At 32.3% G+C, this 23,705-nt stretch overlaps 3 protein-coding genes across 3 annotated transcripts; all 3 read left to right on the forward strand.

Moving 5' to 3' along the window:
- The first annotated feature begins 8,852 nt into the window (after positions 1-8,852).
- LOC106690670 (mantle protein-like) lies at positions 8,853-10,007 on the forward strand. Its single transcript, XM_014436178.2, has one exon. The coding sequence runs from the start codon at positions 8,853-8,855 to the stop codon at positions 9,684-9,686; it is 834 nt and encodes a 277-aa protein (XP_014291664.1). The 3' UTR covers positions 9,687-10,007.
- A 5,188-nt stretch (positions 10,008-15,195) lies between these two features.
- LOC106690669 (mantle protein-like) lies at positions 15,196-16,299 on the forward strand. Its single transcript, XM_014436177.1, has one exon. It carries the CDS (start codon positions 15,201-15,203, stop codon positions 16,032-16,034), a length of 834 nt encoding a protein of 277 aa, XP_014291663.1. The 5' UTR covers positions 15,196-15,200; the 3' UTR covers positions 16,035-16,299.
- A 5,544-nt stretch (positions 16,300-21,843) lies between these two features.
- Positions 21,844-22,970, forward strand: LOC106690671 (mantle protein-like). The gene has a single exon (XM_014436179.3). It carries the CDS (start codon positions 21,844-21,846, stop codon positions 22,675-22,677), a length of 834 nt encoding a protein of 277 aa, XP_014291665.2. The 3' UTR covers positions 22,678-22,970.
- Positions 22,971-23,705: the final 735 nt, after the last annotated feature.

Raw genomic sequence — 23,705 nt, forward strand, 5'->3', positions numbered from 1 at the left:
AAGAAGCCCTGCAACGTGGGGCGAAACGTTGGCTCATTAAATTAGTATATTTCTACTATTTGAGTTTTTCTTGACCGCACCCGGACCATATTCCTTTCATAATTTAAATTAATAGGTAAAGCTGGCTCAAATAAGAAATTTAATTATCTATAACTAAAATGTTATTTAATATTCTCTGCATTCAGAGAACCACGACGAGGTAGTAACAAACATTATTGCGTCAGCTTCAGAAATTGGAATTAAGGAACACCTACATATCTCTTTCTTCAGTTTCAAATATTTCATTATGAGTTTTTTCTTATTTATACGTATTATACTTCAAAACTGAATTTCTTTAGTAAAACGGAATTGCCCATGATGTGGTCACAGGTTACAATGGAATCTACAACTAATGACTCATAAGTAGATTGAGTCTTAACCTCATAAATAGTTCTGTATAAATATAAAAAACCAAAAATGGTTGTATTAATTTTAATTATTATGTTTTTTTTTCTTTTTTGATGGTATATAACGCATGAAGAAACAAGACCTCCGCAGTCTGGACCAGGAACCTTTTCCAACTCAGATTTTCTTCAGTATTGTACATGTTTGTGTAGGCCTCCTTGCCATGATAGTTTTTGCTGAAAATACTGCACTTGCCTCTATTTATATTCAATGACATTACAGAGATTCCATCATTTACATACTTCTAAAATGTTCCGCTATTATCTTACTTGTACCTAAAATTGTTCTGCCGCCAAGAACAGGTTGGAAACCATTGGTCTGTATAATCCTTTTGACCTCAAACATATACCCATACTTTAACGTTTTTAGATATAGCTACAGTCTTTCAGGACACTCTTTATAAATATATATATTATCTCTCCAGAGATACAGATAAGTGTTAATTTAAAATATACCTGGGATTAAATTATTTAAAAATGCTTTAGAGTTTCTTCAACCAATAAAGCAACAATAATGCCTTTCTATTATTTTTAACATAATTTATATTTTGTATGGAATTTAAAAGTATACTGTTCTTTAGCAATGGTATTATTTTTCTGCACAGTAATAGTGCTGAAATTCCGGGAATTCCCGTTAGGTGGTGCAAAAAGGTGATGACATCATGCACCTTCATTTATGTGTGGAATGTCTTCCTCAATTCGAAAGGCTACCTTCACTTGCTAACTTAATTTTCTTTTTTATAGCCGCCTTAACTTCCATATCTCAAATTAAGTGCACTCATACATTAACTGTTAAAAGCTCCATCGTAGCCCCATTAAAATAATTTCTGTATTTTCTCCAAGTTTTTGGCAAAAAGTATCTTGTTCCTCTCTGAAGAATTTTGCTATTTGAAGTAATTTTTTTCGAACACGAAAAGAATTTGGTTACAATATAGAATTTATTAGCACCTTCCTTAGGAATGGTGATTTGGTCAAGACATACCTTAGTCCGAAGATCAATGGGATGTATATATTTTACATAACTGTCCTAATATAACCAATTAGAACCTGATATTATATATCACAATGACGAATGTGGTAATAGACGCTGAAAGTGTAATTACTAAGCGAATTATCATATTAGTGCTGCTGCTGTAGTCATTACTCCCATTACTGCATTGCACCTCAGATAGCAATCGTGTTTAAGCAACAAGCGTCCCTATGATGTAACACAATGAGATTCGGTGGTTTTCTCTGCTCTCTGAAGCATTCGTCATTGAAGATATGATCATAAAAGCGATTTAAAACAATATGTACGTTGAAAATAAATCTAAAGTCATTACAGGAAATTTTTAGCTTGTAATTTTCAATTACAGGTTATATTCAATCCTAAGATAAAACTGAAAGAGACAGTGAACGTATTTCCTACGGTCCAGAATGCTTTATGGACTTTATTACTGCAACAAGCATCTGAAGCAGCGCACTTGCCAAATATCTCTAGTGAATTAGAGCTTTGACTACTCCAAAGCAGAAAGCCCGTATGTTGTTGCATACTAACATAATTCTATTCGATAAACGAAAATTATCCAGATTGAATAATGAACTGAACCAGCATATCAAAAAACTCAAAAACGATGGTATTAGCTGACAATGGAGGCTTCTGAAAGAGTTAGATATTTAGATAGAATATTGTTAATATAGATATTATCATATTATTAATGTATATAATAATAGTATAGTAATAATATAGTATATTATAGTAATACTATACTATGCTATTAATATTAATCAATTATCTATATTATTATCAATAACTCTAAAATTATTATAACGAGGTATACCACTTACTGACTTCTAAAATACAGACTTCTCATTTAGACAACAAATACTTTACCTTACTTTAGATATCTCTCCACAGTAGAAACTTTCACGTCTTTCGTTGATTCCATCTCAAATAACACAATAAATCAGACAGTTACTTAAATATAACGTAATTAGCCCTAGTTTCTGATTTAATAACTGCCACGAAGATGTTGTATTAACCCGTATTCGGATAGCATTAACCCCATACTCGACTCACCCCCACCCTCACCCTCTGTCATCTCATGGAAAATGAAAATGCACCGATGTGTCGCTACTGTTGAAATGTGCCTAACGTGCCTAATCACGCCGATTCTGTTCAGAGTTACAGGAGATGATGAGAGAAGACCCCACAACAATATCAAAACTTTTTCACATTTTAAAAATAATTAATACCTATGATCATACATAGTCAAACTCTAATTCCAGCAAGTATAAATGGATGCATAATTTAATATAGTAATTTACTCACTACGTCAATTCTAATTGTAACCTTATAAAATGTTAATTCTAATTGTTAATATGTATTTGTAAATTTGTAACTTTCTCACTTTGTAATTGCAACTTTGTGAACATGTCAATTGTAATCTACTTTGTAAATCCAATGTAAATGGCCCTAGTGGTCGAAACACTTAAATAAATAAAAAAAACTGCCACGGAGCTCCAGCCCGGAATATTTACTCATGAAAATGGTACACATAATATACAGAAATAAATTAAACCTCATCCTACTGTCTTATAATTCACCTTCTGGTTTTTTAAACAAGTTATGAATAAAAAGAAATCTTGGAAATAGCATAAAGTTTTGTTGAAGACTTTGAAACTAACTAAAAAAAATCGTTAATTAGGGCAAATCTAATTTTATAAGTCTCTCAAGACCTATTTGATAAACGATTAGTACTAAAGATTAATAATTGAATAATATTTTGAAAATATTAATATGTTAGTAAAATGATAATGTTAAAATAATATAGTAATAATGTTTATCTTTCACTAAGAATTGTAACAGGTCCTTTCTTTGCTTTGAATAATTTTGAGACGGAAATTGAAACATTACATTTAATTAGAGCAATGTGACACACCATGAATTTTACTCCCACCTGGCTCTCCATGGATATCTTGGAAATTCCATGCCAACGTCCGAATAAGGCAACTCAAAGCTGACCAGGTAATTTTGAAAAAGAAGGAACACACGTGATACAGCTGCCGCTCCTGCATTTTCAGCATTTATTTAACACGATGATTCCAGATTATATTCTTATAGTAAAAACCACTTGGACCAAAAAAGCGTTCATCTGTATTTATATATATTAAGAAATAGACTATCCTATTATTCCTTTGTACTTATGAATAGAATTCTAGGCCATTTTGAAAATCATTAAAATTAATATTTTAGAAACCCATCATATCATAAATCAATATAAATGAAAGAAAATAAATCACGTTTCTTTAATTAAATATACACAGTAAGATCAACAGCCATTACTTTATGTTTTCTTCATGTTTCGTTAAAGAAAAATACTATCACACTGATGCACATTTTTAGTAAATCTATACATAACCATTTTAACAATTCTATTGATTAATTTATCCTAAATCAATTAATCTAAACCTCGTTTTTAAGAAATTACAGAACTTAAAATGTGGAAAGGAATCAAAAACCACTTCTGCAGAAGAATACAGCAACCAAATAATACCCTTGAATACTATTAGATTTATAGAAACTATATGAAATCGACATGACAAGAATGTACCCAATATCATGTTGACAATGATTGATACAGGACCCGGCCATTCTTATCAAGTATCCATTCAAGCTCCTACACTATACCACTATATTCATCCCGAATTCTTCATTACATTAATTAAAAACTTGCGATGTATAAAGTCATCGATTCTAAGAACCAATAGGACGGCTCCCGAAGCTGGGAGGTAAGTCCGCAGGACATGGAAAGGATTATGGTTGGGCGAGGAGGATACGGTTGGCGCTGTAACAATAAGGTCCCGCAGGATACTGGTGAAATAAAAACCGACTCCGAGGGCCAGGATGTTATCCTTAGGTCGTGAGGAGCCCCGACTTGTTTGGACGGTCCTAAACAATCACAAGGTGGCTCTATGCTCCGGCGTCAGTGTCGCTCGTCTCTGCCGCTTGGGTCAAACTCTACGGGAATTATATTTACAGATTATACAGTACAGTGTAATTATTATATTTTATACAGCAAAATGAATAGATATCAAATATGATACTGCAGATTATAGTGTATAATATGTTAATACTTCAAAGATTAAATTTATTTTAATTTATGGTGGTGAATCCCTGCCTCGGTGAATCCTTATAATGCGGGTTGAAACATCAGCTATAAATAGTTAACACATATTTTAATTGTTATCTTATTGATCACCCACTGGACTATATTCTTATTTTTATATACGGCCAACGATATATCATGTAATAAGTTGAGATAAGAGAGGAAACACCTAGTGGTGTGTAGTGTTTGTATTAATCAAGGGCGCCAAAAAACAACATTAAGGACGATTAGGAAGGTAAACATTAATTTAAAATTAAATTAATTAACATTAATTTCATATATTGTCATGGTTTGAATATTTCTGAACTTCTAATTAATTATATCCAACGTTTTTAACCTTATTAAGTACCTAACTAATGGTGATTAGGGTAGGTATTTTAGTAGGCGGGTCAAGTGGGTTTTGGTTTTGTGGGCCGCTACTCAATGAAAAAAGTCAACGCCCAAGGCCGGATTCAAACCGGCGCCGACTGCAGATCTGAGATCGGTAAGAATGCCCAGTCCTAGGGTTAGGTCATTAATTCATGGTCTAAAACAATCCCATGCGTTGTGACAAATTTATATTAATGTAGAAGTATAAGAGTTTATTCATATACAATCGATTTAAAGGTATATACAAACAAATATCAAATAAGTTATCCCGTTAGACTGTAAATAAAAACATTATATGTATACTTTCCATACAAAGAGAAAAAAACTAAAAATATTATAAAGGGAAGCCGAAACTGAGGGAAAACGACTAGGCGGTCGACCATGGAATAACTGGGAGGACATTGGAATCAGGCTGGCACACTGTAAGATATAGGTGTTGATTAAAGAAGATCTCTGTTGTTAATATTTATAGCAAGATTAAATATAGACAATATTTGTGTGAAAAAGTTTTAAGTTTAAATTATAAAAAATTTATATGACATGGACAATTCTGCAAGAAACATTCTAAAGGATATATGACATCATTGTTTAAGGTTGTCTCCTTGAAAATGGCCTGAGGGCCGAAACGTTGGAGGTGTGAATTAAATGTTGTGAGTAAAAGTTGGATCAATTGTGTTTGTGTTAATAATAGAAGAAAAAGATTTTTAATTAACATGGCTGGATCAATAATGATTTAAACACCTTAACTATTTAAGTCATATCTATGTTAAATTAAAAAAAAAAAAAAACATCGTTACAGTATGTCTTTAAAGTGCTACACGTTTACAATAGGTAGATACAAGAAGTAAAAAGATAATTATGAAAAAAAATGGGAATAAGAGGTTTAAAAAATTACTTAAATATACATTAATAAGAAGAAACAAAAAATGTTTATTTCCCTTAATGAATTCGATAATTTGATCCACATGTTGAGAAATTAAATTTTATCTGAAAAAAATATGTTTGTTACTTCCTTCAAGATGTTGAGTTTCCATGTTGATAAATAAATAATTGTATGGTGTCCAATAATAGGTTTGCTAAAAATAGAAATCGAAAAGTCTCCCCTTAAATAGGATTAGAATGGAATAGCCAGGAGACATCCAGGTGTTGCTAATGAGACAGTGGTGAAATGGCTTCCTTTGTCGGGGTGTCGCTCTAAATGTGAGCCCTCAAACGGCTGATAGATTCCAACTGATTGGCGGTTCGGTCGAATCTATTTACTTACTGACAGCCTTAGATAGTTGGGTCTTCCCTCAGATAGATAATATAATTGATTTAAATGGCAATAGTCCTTCAACAATTGCTAAAATTTGGATGTTCCTAAAACCAATTTTTATTAATTCCTTTCTATAGATTCCTTGTGTAAAAATATTATGGTAAAAAGTTTAGTCCGTATTCCTAATATGGCAGATTTTCTCTATGTGGAGAGACTATTTTTTTAATATTTTTGACAATATTATATTTTCTATTTTGAGACAATATTTTTTTCTCCAACAACGTGAAATCAGTATTTTATTAAGAATTTCATTATGTAATTAACAAGCTTCAAATTGAGCCTAATAGACATCTGTACTACAAATAGTTTCTGAGATACTGAACTTTTCTCAAGATAATTTTCAAGGATATATTGGAATATTCCAAACAATTTTTTTTAATTGCATAGGAGAAATAAGAATTCCTAAGGTTAATCATATTTCACCAGATAACGTAATAATTTATTAATAAACAACTTATTTGTAAATAATATACTGATATTAAAACAATAACAATACTGAACATAAATACTGCTATAATGGAATATATATTATATATTATCAAATAATAACAAATTTACTTAATGCTAGCAAAAGGATTTATTAGATCTTATCTTGTGATAGGTAGTTTACAACATATTCAGTTTTGAATAAAATAAGTGAACAAAAATTTTTGTCGTTTCAATAAAATAAAACTTGAGTGTTATGACCTGGTATACTTCAATAACTACTATTCAAGGAAATTTACTGTCCCTGTTGTATTGTCCAGGCAGAAATTTGAATTATTTTAACGAAATATTTTTAAGAAAATAACAGGAAATACTCACTAGCTGTATGAAATACTGGCTTCTACAAAAATATAATTTTTATGTTATTATAAGGAAACAAAATTACGAAAAAAGTTACTTTTAATGAGTAAACTATTTATTTCTTTTGGAGAGAATAAATTCAATGAAAAGAGGGAAAAAATGAAATATATTTATTGTAAATGGGTTTCTACTTATATACATTAATTCACCGTCCAGAAATGGTCTGAACATTTTCTCCATAATCTTTTATCGCTCAAATGTTAGACATTTTTTTCATTCGATTACGAAACATAAAAATTCGTTTAAGCATCTTAAAAACAACAGAAACGAAAATAACACTGTGTTTTTTCTATTGCTACTTACTCTGTTCTTTTTCAATAAGTCTACTTGAAGATATATTAGTATTAAATGAGCTTAACTAGGGTGTAGTCATTAGTAAATATAGCTTAGGAAAGAGTTAATTTAATAATTATAAATAAGTAATAAAATTGTTGGTACCTATCTAAATTAAGGCGCATTTAGTATTCCGGTATACAGGAAATAACCATCCATGAGGAAAAATAATTAATAATAAATCTTCAAAAGCTGGTAATATATAGATATTATATTTATTAATGAAGATACAATACCATAATATAATTATGGAAATATATCTTCCTTAAATGTATTTTAAAATAGTGAGGGTCTGTTGGAGCCCTTCAAGTAGGATCTATATTATACTGAAGTATGCAATAGTAGAATCTCCATATAGATATACATATAAAATAAAAACTTGTACACTCTCATTTTACTCCCATTCACCGAATATAAGGTAAAGCCCCTCGTCAAGTGACGTAACTTAATACTCAAGTTTCCCAGGTTATAAGAATAAAAAATAAAGGATGAATGGGTCAGGCGTCCCTTAAAGAAAGGTAGGAGGTCTACTCCAGTTTCAGGAGTCTTGAGCCCTATGGAAGGCCAAGAAAAAAGGGATGACGAAAAAACCTTCAGGGGATAAATCTAGAGTTTCAGCCGAGGATGAGCCTGATTCAATTTCCATAATGTCTCACTGAATATCTCAAACAATGACGTAAAGTGAAATTATAGGTTATTATTAACTTTTAAAATAAATTTCATGTTTAATTGCACAGATAATACTATATATTGAAATATCTACAAAAATAAAATTATAGAAATCAAGAAGTGTTATATATAAGAAAACATAATATATATATTAATACCCACAAGTTATTTCGGCTCAGAAGATGAGGAAATATGGAATATGGAAAGAATGAAACAGCTCAAAGGTTCAAATCTCCTCAATAAATAATATAAATGCAGAAAATAAGGGATTACTTTCAATTTATTTTTAGCATATTTAAGAAAGCAAATATGAGTGGATTATTCGGGTCATTCTATATATAAATTTCACCGTCATTTGGTATAATTACCACCCAGTGAATTTAAAATAAAATAAAATCATCCACTAATGATATTTACTGAGCGCGTCGAGATAGTGAGGGTCTGTTGTTGCTAGATGTTTACTCAGTGACTAGCGGAAAAGATGGCCGTGTGCATTGAGTGTGAGTGAGATGATAATCTGATATGAAGAATAGGCGATGTGTCCCAATTAGCCAAATAGCTGATTAATTCAGCCTTAACTAACACCGGTTGCAGGACGTTACATCTGCAAGATCGAGATGCCTGTCTCCTCTGTTTGCGCAATAATAGCCACTGACCGCTGTGAAACTGCCACTATATAAGATAGACATGAAGGCTGGAAGAGTCAGTAGTTTCTAAGCAGTGTCCAAGATGAGGAGTAGTGTTCTAGTGCTAATGTTGGTGGCCTGCCTGGTCATGGCAGATGAAAAGAAGCCGGAAAAGAAGGAAGAGAAGAAACAAGATAAGAGGGGCCTCTTCGACCTAGGAAACTTTGGAGGTGGTTCCGATTTCGGTCATGACGTCAAAACAGAAGTGATAACCAAAGAAGTGCCGTACCCAGTTCCAGTCGAAGTCGAGAAGCATGTACCGTACCCAGTCCACGTGAATATTGATCGACCAGTACCAGTCCATGTACCTCAGCCATACCCAGTGACAGTTGAGAAGAAGATACCTTACCCAGTCAAAGTTCCCGTGCCACAACCGTACCCCGTCTACAAACAAGTACCAGTCCCAGTAAAGGTGCCCGTCGATAACCCAGTTCCATATCACGTCGAGAAACCGGTCCCGTACGTAGTCGAGAAGAAGGTACCTTACCCAGTAGAGAAGCCTGTACCGTACCCAGTCAAGGAGATCGTCGAGATTCCTCGCCCTTACCATGTGCCCTATACAGTAGAAAAGAAGGTGCCATACGTGGTTGAGAAGAAGATCCCGGTTCACGTCAAGGTACCTGTTGACAAGCCGTACCCAGTCTACGTACCGAAGCCGTACCCTGTGTCAGTTGAAAAAAAGGTGCCCTACTACGTCGAAAAGAAAGTTCCCTATGAGGTGAAGGTACCAGAGTACGTGAAGGTACCCGTACCATACTACGTACCTAAGGCAGAGCACAGCTTTGGAGGACATGAGCTATCTTCCTATGGTGGACATGACCTTTCTTCGTATGGTGGACATGACTTGTCTTCGTATGGTGGACACCATCTGCATTAATTATTTGTAGAAAAGGTTTTCTAGAAACTGTCGGTAAAAAATGCTGGCGTGCCTCAGGGTTTCTTATGTCAATGCTCTAATAAATGGACTTCCTGATAATCAAAGTCATTTTTAAAAGTATTTTCTTCATGATACTTAATTTAATGCCATTTATGTTTTAAATTTATTTGTATCATAAAACATGAATGTTATTTGCATGTGAATGTATGTAATTTAAAGTAGCTCATTATTTTTATATTTTTAATCATGGCATTCATTGTAATATAAATGTACATATTGTACAAACCAATTGGCCGTTTTATAGAAATAAATAATTTTTTTTCAAAGATTAATGCCTTTTAATAACCTAATTATCATAACATATTAGTATATATTAATAGTGAAATAAATTGCAGGTAAAATATATAGTCATCGGACAACGATAGAATAATTATATAATTACATTTAGGCTATTTATTAAAAAGAAAATCAAATATTTGAGAAAATATGGTTTACTGAAAAATATGATGGGTGAACAAGTTTAATGCATCCTCGTTACTATTATTAATAAAAAATGGCAAGTAGGTATATTTTGATAATTAAAATTTTTTAAAATATCAAAAATTATTTTCTTAATCATAAAGTTGCTTATTATTTCCTTAATTTTGCTGATTAATATTATAAACTGAATAAGATGTTCAAAACGTTTAATCTGTTCGTTTGCGAATTCGATTTTTTCCAATGATATTAATAAGAAAGATGTTTGAAGTAAATTCCGGACTGTTGGTGTAATATAATTTATATTTCTCTATATAAGATTATGCAACAACTGGAAGAATTTAATTAATTTCAATAATATGGTTTTTGGCGTCCAGTTTAATAAGAATTATTATGATATTAAATTATCACATCATATTTATAATGACAATAAATCACTGCAACCTACATTTCTGCTTTCTCTGGCAAATTCGCTGTGTCATTATTAAAGGTATTTATTAAGGAAAGGTCAAGAACTAAAATAGACCCTGAAAGACTTCATATCAAAGGTTACCATTGTATATTCATTGTAAAGATATTTTTTGTTAATATAAACTCTCGTTTATATACTTTGGTAATAATTCGAAATATTAAGTACTGCTAATCACTAACAAAAATCTCAATCATCAGATTTTATTGCTAAAATAAAAATAAATATAAAATTTTGAAAAGGGGACCTTATTAGCATGATATTTAAGTATTATTGCCTGTAGAATGCCGTATTGAATCTGATAATTCAATGTTAACCAACCTATTCCACCTACATGTTTGGAGATTGGAGTATTTTCGCCTATATATCTATATAATATATTTATATAATATATTCTTGTTGAATACATTTAAAGAAAATTTTTTTTATTAACTTACAGCTGTAGGTTAGAAACCATCAGCTGTAAGTGATACATATGTAAAATTATTAATGCTAGAATCGATTGAAATTGAAATTAAATATGAAATATGAGGCAATAAGAGCTAAATTATTGAGAAAAAACGGACCTCAAGCCATTTCAGAGAATGATTTCCATGAGCTTGTTAGTTAGAACCTGTATTAAGAAATTTCCTTAAACGAGTGGAACGAATAATCAGTGGAGCCAAATCAAAATAAAAACCTTTAATGAAAAATTAGGATATAATGGAATAATTAAGTGGAGTAGAATAAGATCGCTAGAAAAGGCATGGGCATTGCTACTTCTTTCAAAAATCATGTTTCGGATTTGTTAGGAAATAAATGTGGCTGAAAACGCGCTCGTAGCTCTGTGGTTGACACAGTCTTACCAATTTAATGTCTATTGGTGGTGCCGGTTCGAATCCGGCCTGAGGCGTTGACTTGTTTCATTGAGTGGCGGTCCAACAAAATGAAAAACTTTGACCCCCAACCACGGTTAGGCAGTATAGGGCTCCAATGGGATTGTTGCCCGATAAAAAAAAAAAAAAGTTGAAAATAAATGAAACAATAACAAAACCATTGATTAATTGTGAACAAATACAATATTTATATCTGAAATATTATCCACAATAAATAATTGTATTAATAGAACCTTTTTCCATTTTGAGCGGTGTCCGAACTAAGTTACAATTAAGGAGAAGTCCCAGCAAAATAATGATCGAAAATAATAATAATAATTTGATTTAAAAAAAAATACTAGGGAAATAATCCTAAATTTAATAGTCCTATATCATCTAAGATACGGGGTGTTTTTTCATGTCTTCATAATGAAACTTGTAATTGGGTACATTCCAAAAAACGCTCCGACTCTAGGAAATTTAAATTCCGGACGTGGAATTATAATTGCATATATTAATGGTTGCCTTAAATAACAGACGTGATAATTTATTTGAAAATGTGAAAACCCTAATTAATTCCTCTTTCAGTAGACTAACACCTGGGGGAGTACCACAACGATGGTAAAAGCAAAGCGATGAATACATTTTAGGTTCAGTATAGTTTAAGTCCAATGCAAAAAGAAGGTGAACCTCACCGCCTATTAATGAATTAGAAAGTATCTAAAATTAAATTCAAGCAACATGAATTAATGTCAATCATGCCTACTTAAAATGCAGCTATGCAATAATAGGAGTTTCTCCAGAGAAAAAAACAAAACCAAACAATTAAAAAGAAGATATGAAAAAAAAAATCGTAAAATATCTTCTTCAGTGTAACTTGGACATATAAACGTATACATTAAATTTTTAATGCAAGATCCTTTTCCATATTTACGTCCAATAATATAAGAGAGTTACATAAATGTGGTATTTATTTATTGTAATTGTAAATTTAATTTTATTTAAAAATGATATTGGACCACACCAACAAACTGACATTTTTAACAGATTTAATTTCAGTAATTTAAAGCTTGAATTATTTCAAGAAAATTACGATATCTCATTGATAATCTGAGCCATCAAACTTGAAAATCGGATGAACTGTTTAATTAAAAATTTTGACAAGCCTACTCATGAACCGGTTATGTGATACCTACAAACAGATCACTCTTCTTTTGATTATTCAAAGGTATAATTATACAATCTATTATTAATTACTGACAAACCAATTCCAAAGTCAGTAGACAATACATAACGTTATGAGTGATCGTTGTAGAACATCATTAAAAATACTTTAGTATCATTTACTTATATTTGAAAGATAGGATAAAGCCAAAAAGTAAGATAGTAAAAAATTTCGTATCCAAATATTCAATAGAACTTCACATTTTTAGTTTTACTGCGGATCAATAACCACGAATTGCAAAATGATATCTGTGTGTAAATAGCTTATAGTACAAGAGACGGGAAGAAAAAAAGGCAATTATCGCACCCCGATTTTTGATTAATTTAATGAAAACTACGTATAGTTACTAGTCAGAACTGATGAGTCTGCCAAGTATAGGTAGGGGGGGGGGAGAATCGCGTCTGTTCCAAAACCTTAAAACATTAATTTTTCATTCGGAGCTCTATATCTTAAAAACTACCAACACTAGAAAATCTAAGAGAACATCTCTTAAAGTAGAGTAAATTTGCTGAAATATTAGCTCTAATAGAGCTATTTACGTCAAATAGTTCTCGAAATATAGCCTTCCAAAAAGCAACATTTCATAAAAATGAACTGAAATATCAGTAGTTAGAGAATCTATTTTGAGAAATCAATATCTCAATAACCATACGACTTACAAATGTCTATTAGCAATCAAATTAAAGCTAGCTTAATGTACTATAAAGTAGTTCACGACGACATTTACCTCCGTAGGAATAGTAGTTTTCATGATATTAGCTAAAAGAAATTGATTAATAGTCGTGCAAACAATAGGTTTTATTTATGAAAAACCTTGTTTCAGAAACCATTAGACGTACAGGTGTCTGCCAGCACTCAAATTAAAGCTAGTTAAAATTACTATAAAATAGTTTATAACGTTTATCTTTGTAAAAGTAGTAGTTTTTATGATATTTGACAGAATAAACTCACAAAATGTTAATTTATTGTTTTTATATAAAATGTTGGATTTTTGAAAAAATATGGTATATCTCTAGACCCATAAGACGCACATATGTCTACTAACATTCAAAATGAAGGAAATGTACCTTACTATAAAGTAGTTTATGACACTTATCTTCATAGGGTTAGTAGTTTTTATGATATTCAGATATGAGTATAAATTTGGCAAATGAAAATATGTCCGAACAACTATAAATCAATTTATTTTAGCAAATGTCATGAAAAATACTACTCCTATGAAAATAAACATCATAAATTACTTTATAGCCCATTAAACTAGCTTTAATTTGAGTGCTAATAGAGATCTGTACGTCAAATGGTTTTTGGGATATAGATTTTTCAAAATAAAGTCACTAACAACTGATATTTCAGTACGTTCCATACTATATTTTTATGAAATTTTGCTTTTAAAAACTATATCTCGAGAACTATTGAACGTAAATAGCTCTATTAGGGCTTACATTTTAGCAAATTTACTCTACTTTAAATGATGTTCTCTTAGATTTTCTATTGTTGTTGGTAGTTGTAAAGATATAGACTTTCGAATAAAAAAATTAATTATTTTTAACGTTTAGAAACAGCAGCCATTTTTTATTTCCCCTCCCTATACTTGGCAGACCGATCAATTTTGGCTAGTAGTTATACCTATTGGTATTTTCTGGTGAATGATATGCTAATGAAGCAAAAGGAATTTTTTCAGAGGGAAATTAAAGCGAATAAAGTACAAGAAGATTAGGGTTTATGAAAACAAAATTGTACAGTGTCTTCTAAAGTGTAACTTGGACATATAAAAGATACATTTAAGTTTTAATGCATGAATATTTTTCATCTCTACCCCAAATCATAAAAGGGAGTTATATAGCAATGGTGTAGTTGTAATTGTAGATTTAATGTGAATGAAAGATTCGATTTTTAAGGCATCCATATTGTCAATAAATAAAATATCTCATTGGTTAATAGCTAGAACAGTAATTATTATAAAAATATTAACTGTATATTAAATAGGTATAAATTAAATCAAGATGAAAAATGAAAGAAAGGAAAGGACATTTGGCTATTATCCATGTTTTGATTTATCTCTCTCGCGTTTATCTGTGATCTAAGTGTAAATTATATTGCTATTAATATAGTAATTGTCTAACCTAATAATTTAGTCGAAAACTGCTCATAGTTATCAAATAAATCATCCATAAGCTCCAAAGCAATGTAAAATCAATTATTGGACCTTTTGCGGAATCTTAAACAATATCTTTTAAAAATCATTTTAAAAAATCGTTCTATTTATAGGTATAACGAGCAGTACATGAACAAAATAAACATAATATAGTTCATTTAAAAGTTTGGTAGTAAAATCTTAATTAATCGGGTCGAAGGAGGTTGCATATGAAAGTCTGCAGAGCCTGTCTCCTCTGTTTGCGCAATAATAGCCACTGACCGCTGTGAAACTCCTACTATATAAGATAGGCATGGAGTCTGGAAGAGTCAGTAGTATCTGAGCGGTGTTCGAGATGAGGAGTAGTGTTCTAGTGCTAATATTGGTGGCCTGCCTGGTCAGGGCTGAAGAGAAGAAGGCGGAAAAGAAGGAAGAGAAGAAACAAGACAAGAGGGGCCTCTTCGACCTAGGCAACTTTGGAGGTGGTTTCGATTTCGGTCATGACGTCAAAACAGAAGTGATAACCAAAGAAGTGCCGTATCCAGTTCCAGTCGAAGTTGAAAAGCACGTACCGTACCCAGTTCACGTGAATGTTGATCGACCAGTACCAGTCCACGTACCTAAGCCATACCCAGTGACAGTCGAGAAGAGGATACCGTACCCAGTCAAAGTTCCCGTACCACAACCGTACCCTGTCTACAAACAAGTACCAGTCCCAGTAAAGGTGCCCGTCGATAACCCAGTTCCATATCACGTCGAGAAACCGGTCCCGTACGTAGTCGAGAAGAAGGTACCTTATCCCGTAGAGAAGCCTGTACCGTACCCAGTCAAGGAAATCGTCGAGATTCCTCGCCCTTACCATGTACCCTATACAGTAGAAAAAAAGGTGCCCTACGTGGTTGAGAAGAAGATCCCGGTTCACGTCAAGGTACCTGTTGACAAGCCGTACCCTGTCTATGTACCCAAGCCGTACCCCGTGTCAGTTGAAAAAAAAGTTCCCTACTACGTCGAAAAGAAAGTTCCCTACGAGGTGAAGGTGCCAGAGTACGTGAAGGTGCCCGTACCATACTACGTACCTAAGGCAGAGCACAGCTTTGGAGGACATGAGCTTTCTTCCTATGGTGGACATGACCTGTCTTCGTATGGTGGACATGATCTGTCTTCATATGGTGGACATCATCTGCATTAATTACTTTAAAAGCAGAAACTACCATAATGACTCCCGGCGACGCTTACTCAAGTCAAGTGGTCCAACTCAAACTAAATGAACTTCATAATAATTAAAGACCTTTTTTTTATGATATTTTTGTTTTAAATTATTTTTTGTTAATGATTATAATTTTATAAGAATTTGTATACTTTAATCTTTTCATCATGGTATTATTCATAATGTAATTGTACATATTGTACATAACAGTTGGCTGTTTGTTAAGAATAAATGATTTTTTTTTAAACTACTAGACTTTTTAACCCTAGCAGCACCAAGGGGGGGGGCTCGCCGAGCCCTCACTTCTGATTTTTTTTAATACTGCTCTCAAAAAATTTTTCACAGACAAGGAAAAAATCTATTTACCTAAAATTTATCTACCAACATTTTGGAATTGATTTGAAAAATATTTGATAAGGAGGAAGAGTACGAAAAATTATTTGTGTTAGAAAAATGAGATGAGGGCGGGTGGAGCCCCCCCCTTGGTGCAGGGAAGGGACCTGAGGTTCATCAAAATGCTGGCTTCTGATTGGCTGCTCACGGAAGTGCACCAGCTCGCCCATACTCTCACTACTGGTCTGATTTCCTCAGTTTTTTTTACTTAAAAATATTTTCGGACTGATATGTTTCTTTGGTTTTTTAGTTGTTTTGAAAAGAGTTGACACATGTGAACCTGCTGAATCTAGTGATGAGCATTTGTAAACATAAGCATTTTATTCTTATACCTAAGTTCAGACAATAGAATTATTTTTTGTTTTAAAATATTCATGAAATTGAAAATAATTAAAGTTTCAGCGACCCTAGGTTTTTGTTGTATCATGTATTCTTATTCTTTTTTTAATTCCAAATTAAAACATTTTCATAATAAAGCATATAGAAATCTTAGGTCCTTATTTTTTTTTTTAAATAATCCTTATTCTACCATCTTATTTACAGAAGTAAGAAGAAATTATTATATTTCAAAAGAGTAAGTTTACCATAAAAGGAAAATTAATGATATAAGGGTTAAAATCAAGTGAGGGCTTGTGGAGGTCGTCTTGGGAAGTGTAGGGCTCGGCGAGCCCCCCCCTTGGAGTAGGCCGTAATGAATACTACCTTGGTGCTGCTAGGGTTAATATCCTATTTTGTCAAAACTGATTATTGATGGTGGATGGTAATAATAATATTTTCTTTCTTTCCTGAACTAAAAACGTCTTTATTGGCAGCTCCGATTGCTTTTTCATTGATTAACATTTTTAGATTCATTGAAAATAAAATTACAATTTTCCTATGATTAAGGAAAATATTTTCTAAGCTGTGTTTGAACGCTTGGCAAAAAATAATAATTTACTATAAGTTCTTTATTACTTTAGTCCATAGCTCCCATTTCTAAGCTACAATAGCCCATACTATTGTGAACTTTGGTTATATTTTTTTTTCCAAAATGTTTGAACAGATCAGATTGATCCAAAACAGAAATTTTTTGAAAAAAGTGTTCTTTTTCATAGACTTTTGTAAAAAAATATGTACTCATTGTTTTTGTTTTTTTTTCAAAACTTATATACTTTTTAATAACCCATTTATTAACTTAATTAATTTAAGTGTTTATTGATGATGGAAGGTATGGGCGGTGATGTGAATATGGATACTAACAATGAAATTTATTTAACAAGCACCTATTAAATATAGTCTGCGCATTAAAATGAAAAAAATTATCATTTTCACAGGAGTACCATTTACCCTAGGAATATTCCAGATTAATTCTGTGTATAGTAGTCTTTTATTAAAATAAAAAAATGATATAAAAGAGTGCACAATTTCCACTCTTTCGTGCAGAAGAGTTTCTCCTTAAACGATACGATTTTATATTTTTCATACTTATATAAGTGAAGGTAAAAAAAAAAAGTGCAGGCTGTTATGCCCAGGTCAATAATATCACCCGAAATAACCCTATTTTGTCAATTGCTCACATTAATATTAAAACTTTTAATCACAGTCAATTTACACTATTATGCATTATCAAAATTAGGTGATACAATTTACACTATTTATCAGACAATGCTGCCAGACTCACGCTCCCTGGCCGATGCACCGCCGTTCTTACCCTATCAGAACTCAGTACACCTCTTGAATTACAGATATTGGAATGATGGCAGGCTAAGTGGGATGAATGTTCTCCGAGTAAATTAAAAGGAATCAAAACATCAGTAAAACTATGGTCGACATCCTACCACAACAGCAGCAGGGAGGTAGTTGCTCTAACCCGCTGGAGAATCGGTCATACTCTCCTCACGCACTCTCACCTAATCAGAAAACTGCCACCTCCAACGTGCAAATATTGTCAGTCCTTCTCACGATTAAAAATATTTTTGAAGAATGTACTCACTAGTTGCCGACAATAAACTGAATAGGACTGGCCCCAAATTTATCAGAAGCTATCACAGATAATGAAGCTAAAGTTACATTATTGCTTAAATTTTTAAAAGCACATCGCCTTCTTTCTAAATTATAACTCCTCTTCGATTTTTTTTTAATTTATTGATTTTATTTTGGTTTTATTGATTATTATGTTTACATTTGTATGAATCACGTTCCTCTTTTACATTTGTTTGAATAACGTGCGAGCATGTGCTGTGTTTGTACCTTCGTCATAATAACATGCCGTTGATGTCCAGAGGGTTTTACGCCTTTAAGCAACAAATAACACTATTTATCATATATATATATATATAACTTACACTATTAATGATATATACATACTTTACAGTATTTATCATATATTAACATTTATCACAATTATGTGATAATGGGTAATAGTGTAAATCGACAGTGATAAAAAAGTTTTAATCTTAATGTTAAGAATTGAAAAAATAAGGTATTTGGTCTGAAATTATTGACCTGGGCAGAATAGCATGCATATTTTTTTTTTAATCTTTGTGGTTTTTAAATTGTATTTATGATTGTCCTTGAAGATGGCCGAAGTGCACAAAACGTTGGACTTATAAAGAAATATAGATTGTTTTGAGACTTAAATTGGATAAGATTTATTTTATTTAAACAAAAATTGAATATCCAATGTATTTCAGAGCCATGCCTTTATTTGAATTCATAATTAGCAACCAAGATTCATATATCAACATAAAGCTAACCTTACATGATCAACATTATTGAGTCGATGTTATTGTACGTGGTGTATACGAGTATAGGGACATGTGTAAAAATTATTACTGCATTACACCCCACAGACTCCCAATGTACTAACCTAATTCGATGTTTGACCAGTCATATTGACGTATAGGAGAAATAAAAAAGTGATAAACCAAATAACTAAGTAAGGGAGAGGTAGCCGTAGGTTACTGGGCGGTTATATACATATGTGTTGACTGTATCTGCTACACTATGACTCTGACCGATTGATAATTTAAGAAAGTAACGACACATTATAAAATATTATTTCTATATTTATTTGATATTTTAAGCTCAAATAATTTCAAAAACTTACGGGATAGCACTGAGTAATTTTGAGACATCCAGCTTAAAAATCACTTAATAAGAAGATGGCCACGAGACCTGCCAATGTAAAACGTAATTGGAGTGCTACCAAACTTCTCTACACGTCTGTATCACTCCATCTTAACTGAAATCAAATTTACTAAATGTATCATAATGTACAACTGTACATAGCAATAAACAAATAAAAAATCACTTATGGATTTCGCTCAAAAAATGGACATCTGCAACAGACGGAGATGTTTAACTGATATAATTTTAGTAATTTTAAAAATCAAATTGTTTCTAAAGAATCACAAGATCTCAGTGAATAATCTGAGCTATCAAATCTGAAAATCGGATGAACTGTTTCCTTGAAAATTGTTATAAACCTATTAATGAGCAGGTTAAGCGATACCGCTAAAGACATCACTCTCCTTTTAGTTTCGCTGTAGGTGGGGATGATAAAGGTATTGATCCATAATATAATTATGCTACCTATAATTAATTACTGACGTACCAAGTTCAAAGTCAATAAGGAACACATATAACTTAATGAATGGGGGTTGTAGAACATCGTAAAAGATACATCTTTAGAGTTACTTACTTATACATGAAAAATAGGGTAGGGAGGAAAAATCAGATCGTGAAAAAGTTTGTATTCGAGTTTTCAACAGAGCATTTTATGATTCACTGCGGATAAATGACCAAGAATACCAAGAGGATAAGTGTTGGTGTCACCACAGCTGTTCAGCTTACCTCGAAAAATTAAAACATGTTAGGAATTGAAATTAGGTATTTATGGTAGGCAGGCACATTCGCTAAATTGACATACCAACATGTGATATAAAGTGACATGTCACTTCATATAAATTACATTTTTTTTTTTTTTTACGGTCTTTCCAAACCACTCAAAATATTCAAAATCAAGTGATTATGTCTAGTATAGGAAGAAAGTCCGGGTGGCAGTCAACATAAGTACCAAATCTTCACTAAATTGTACGTGTATGGGCCGCCAACCGGACTATCTTCCTGCAATTTATTACATACTGTCAACTATTATATAGTCTTCCAGGTATTTATATCCATTAATAATTAAATGGTCCCTAATGCCAGCTAGGGATCTCCATTGAAATAGCCTGAAAGGACTTAAATTTAAAATCCCATCCCCTAAAGTGTCTTTAATTTTTTTTAATTTGAAATAAGTAACTATTTCTCATTGATAGTGGTACAAAAAAAAGAATAAATATTTAAAAAATTAAGAAAGAATTGGATAACTAACTGAAGCAGTAAACGGAGAAATAGCTTTTTACATTCAGAACAAATTATCAGAGAATATATATTATGGGAAAATTGAATGAACGAGAAAAACAAAATACAAAGTCGTTAAAAGTAATTAAAAATGTAAATAACGAAAAACACATAAACTTAACAGTGGAAAAACATAAATAATTGTATTAATTGTATGTTCTACCATTTACACTTTACTAAATTTAATATTCTTAAATTATTTGCGGGCTGAACAATCGCACGTCTACCATATTCTGTGAAACGATTTTCTAACTATTCATTTTATCAATAAATGGAATATCTCGTCAATAACAGTAATCTAAAAAAATAAAACATACCTATAGTGTGTGGTATTATAGAACCTAGTTAAAGAGTTCTTTTTAGTTTCATTAATTTACAATGGAAATATACAATAAAGAGAAGTATTATGATATTAAAAAAGTTTGCAACCAAATTTTCAACGGAAATTCACGTTTAGAAGTTCAGTGTGTCTAAAGTAACATATCATAAAGTATCACAAAACGTGTGTGTGAACAGTTCAGCTTGAAAAAAAAATGTTAAATTAGGTATTTAGTTTAGACTATGAATGAGCAATACAACTGTCACATTTGGACATCACGCTTCAATGTCTTGATTTATCCCTCTGGCGTCAATCTGTCGGCTAAGTGAAGATTATTATATTATTTATTTAGTAATTGTCAAAGCGAATATTTATTGGAAATACTCCTATGAATAGTTCCAAAGAATTGTAGAATGTGTACTTGATCTTTTTAGATCTAAATCAAATTCATTTAAAAAAGATTTTCAAAAATCCTCACTTTTAAAGTCGTGTATAAAAATATTATAATATAGTTTATTTAAAAACTTACTAGTAAAATCTTAATTAGTTCGGTCGAAGGTGGTTGCATATGAAAGTCTGTAGAGCCTGTCTCCTCTTTTTGCGCAATAATTGCCACTGACCGCTGTGAAACTGCTACTATATAAGATAGGCATGGAGGCTGGAAGAGTCAGTAGTATCTGAGCGGTGTACGAGATGAGAAGTAGTGTTCTAGTGCTAATGTTGGTGGCCTGCCTGGTCATGGCTGAAGAGAAGAAGCCGGAAAAGAAGGAAGAGAAGAAACAAGAAAAGAGGGGCCTCTTCGACCTAGGAAACTATGGAAGTGGTTCCGATTACGGCCATGACGTCAAAACAGAAGTGATAACCAAAGAAGTGCCGTACCCAGTTCCAGTCGAAGTTGAAAAGCACGTACCGTATCCAGTTCACGTGAATGTTGATCGACCAGTACCAGTCCACGTACCTCAGCCGTACCCAGTGACAGTTGAGAAGAAGATACCGTACCCAGTTAAAGTTCCCGTGCCACAACCGTACCCCGTCTACAAACAAGTACCAGTCCCTGTAAAAGTGCACGTCGATAACCCAGTTCCATATCACGTCGAGAAACCGGTCCCGTACGTCGTCGAGAAGAAGGTACCTTATCCCGTAGAGAAGCCTGTACCGTACCCGGTCAAGGAGATCGTCGAGATTCCTCGCCCTTACCATGTGCCCTATACAGTAGAAAAAAAGGTGCCCTACGTGGTTGAGAAGAAGATCCCGGTTCACGTCAAGGTACCTGTTGACAAGCCGTACCCTGTCTACGTACCCAAGCCGTACCCCGTGTCAGTTGAAAAAAAGGTGCCCTACTACGTCGAAAAGAAAGTTCCTTATGAGGTGAAGGTGCCAGAGTACGTGAAGGTACCCGTACCATACTATATACCCAAGACAGAGCACAACTTTGGAGGACATGAGCTTTCTTCTTATGGTGGACATGACCTGTCTTTCTATGGTGGACATGACTTGTCTTCCTATGGTGGACATCATCTGCATTAAACATTTTCAGAAAAGGTTACTGTCATTAAAAAAATGTTGGTGGACCTCATCTTCATTAATTGCTTTCTAAAGCAAAAACTACCATAATGTCTCCCGCTGAAGCTTTCTTAAGTCAAGTGGTTCTACTCAAACAAAATGAACTTCATAAAAATCAAAGGAAAGAACTTCAAAAATTTAATTTAATCCTACCTGCTGACGCTGTTAATGTATGTAATGTTACATTACTAATTACTTTAATGTTTTATTCATGGTATTATTTATAATGTAATTGTATATATTGTACTTATCATCAGGCTGTTTGTTCAGAATAAATGGATATAGTTTTGTTAATAAAGCTAATATATATTTTTTTAATATCCCATTTTATCTAAACTTATTAGTGTTTATTGTTGGTGTGGTTGGTAATAATAATAACAATTGCAGTTTTATGTACATTCATTTACACTACTAAAGCCTCTGTCTTAGGGGCTTGGTTCGTTAACATTTTATAGAAATTACCATTTCTTCATTGATTAAAATTTTTTACATTAATTTAAAATAAAATAATTTTCCAATCATTAAAGAAAATATTTTCTAAGCAGTATTTGATAACTTAGCTATAAATTTTGCCCATTCTAGCCTCAGTAGCCCTTACTATTGTGAACTTTGGTTATACTTATTATTTTTACTTTTTTCAAAACTGAATAAATAGACTTTTTGATAATCCATTTGTTAACTACTTCAATTAAACTTTTTATTGATGATGGTAGGTTTGGTAAAATGAATATGGGCACCAACACTGAAATTTATTTAGCAAGCACCTATTGAATGTAGGCTGCGTATTAAAATGACATAAATTATTATGTTCACATAAATACCATTAATCCCTGGAATATTTCAGATGTATCCTGTGTTATGGTTAGTAGTTAATATAAAAAGGGTGCACATATTCCACGTGACCTATTTCTAGTCATAGTAACCCAACAAGGTCTCCTACTCAAGGTAAAAGTGCTTTTTATCATAAAATTTAGTAATTTTTATATTAAAAT

Source organism: Halyomorpha halys, unplaced genomic scaffold (assembly GCF_000696795.3).
Source record: "Halyomorpha halys isolate HHAL.00 unplaced genomic scaffold, Hhal_1.1 Scaffold1800.1, whole genome shotgun sequence".
Lineage (NCBI taxonomy): Eukaryota > Metazoa > Arthropoda > Insecta > Hemiptera > Pentatomidae > Halyomorpha > Halyomorpha halys.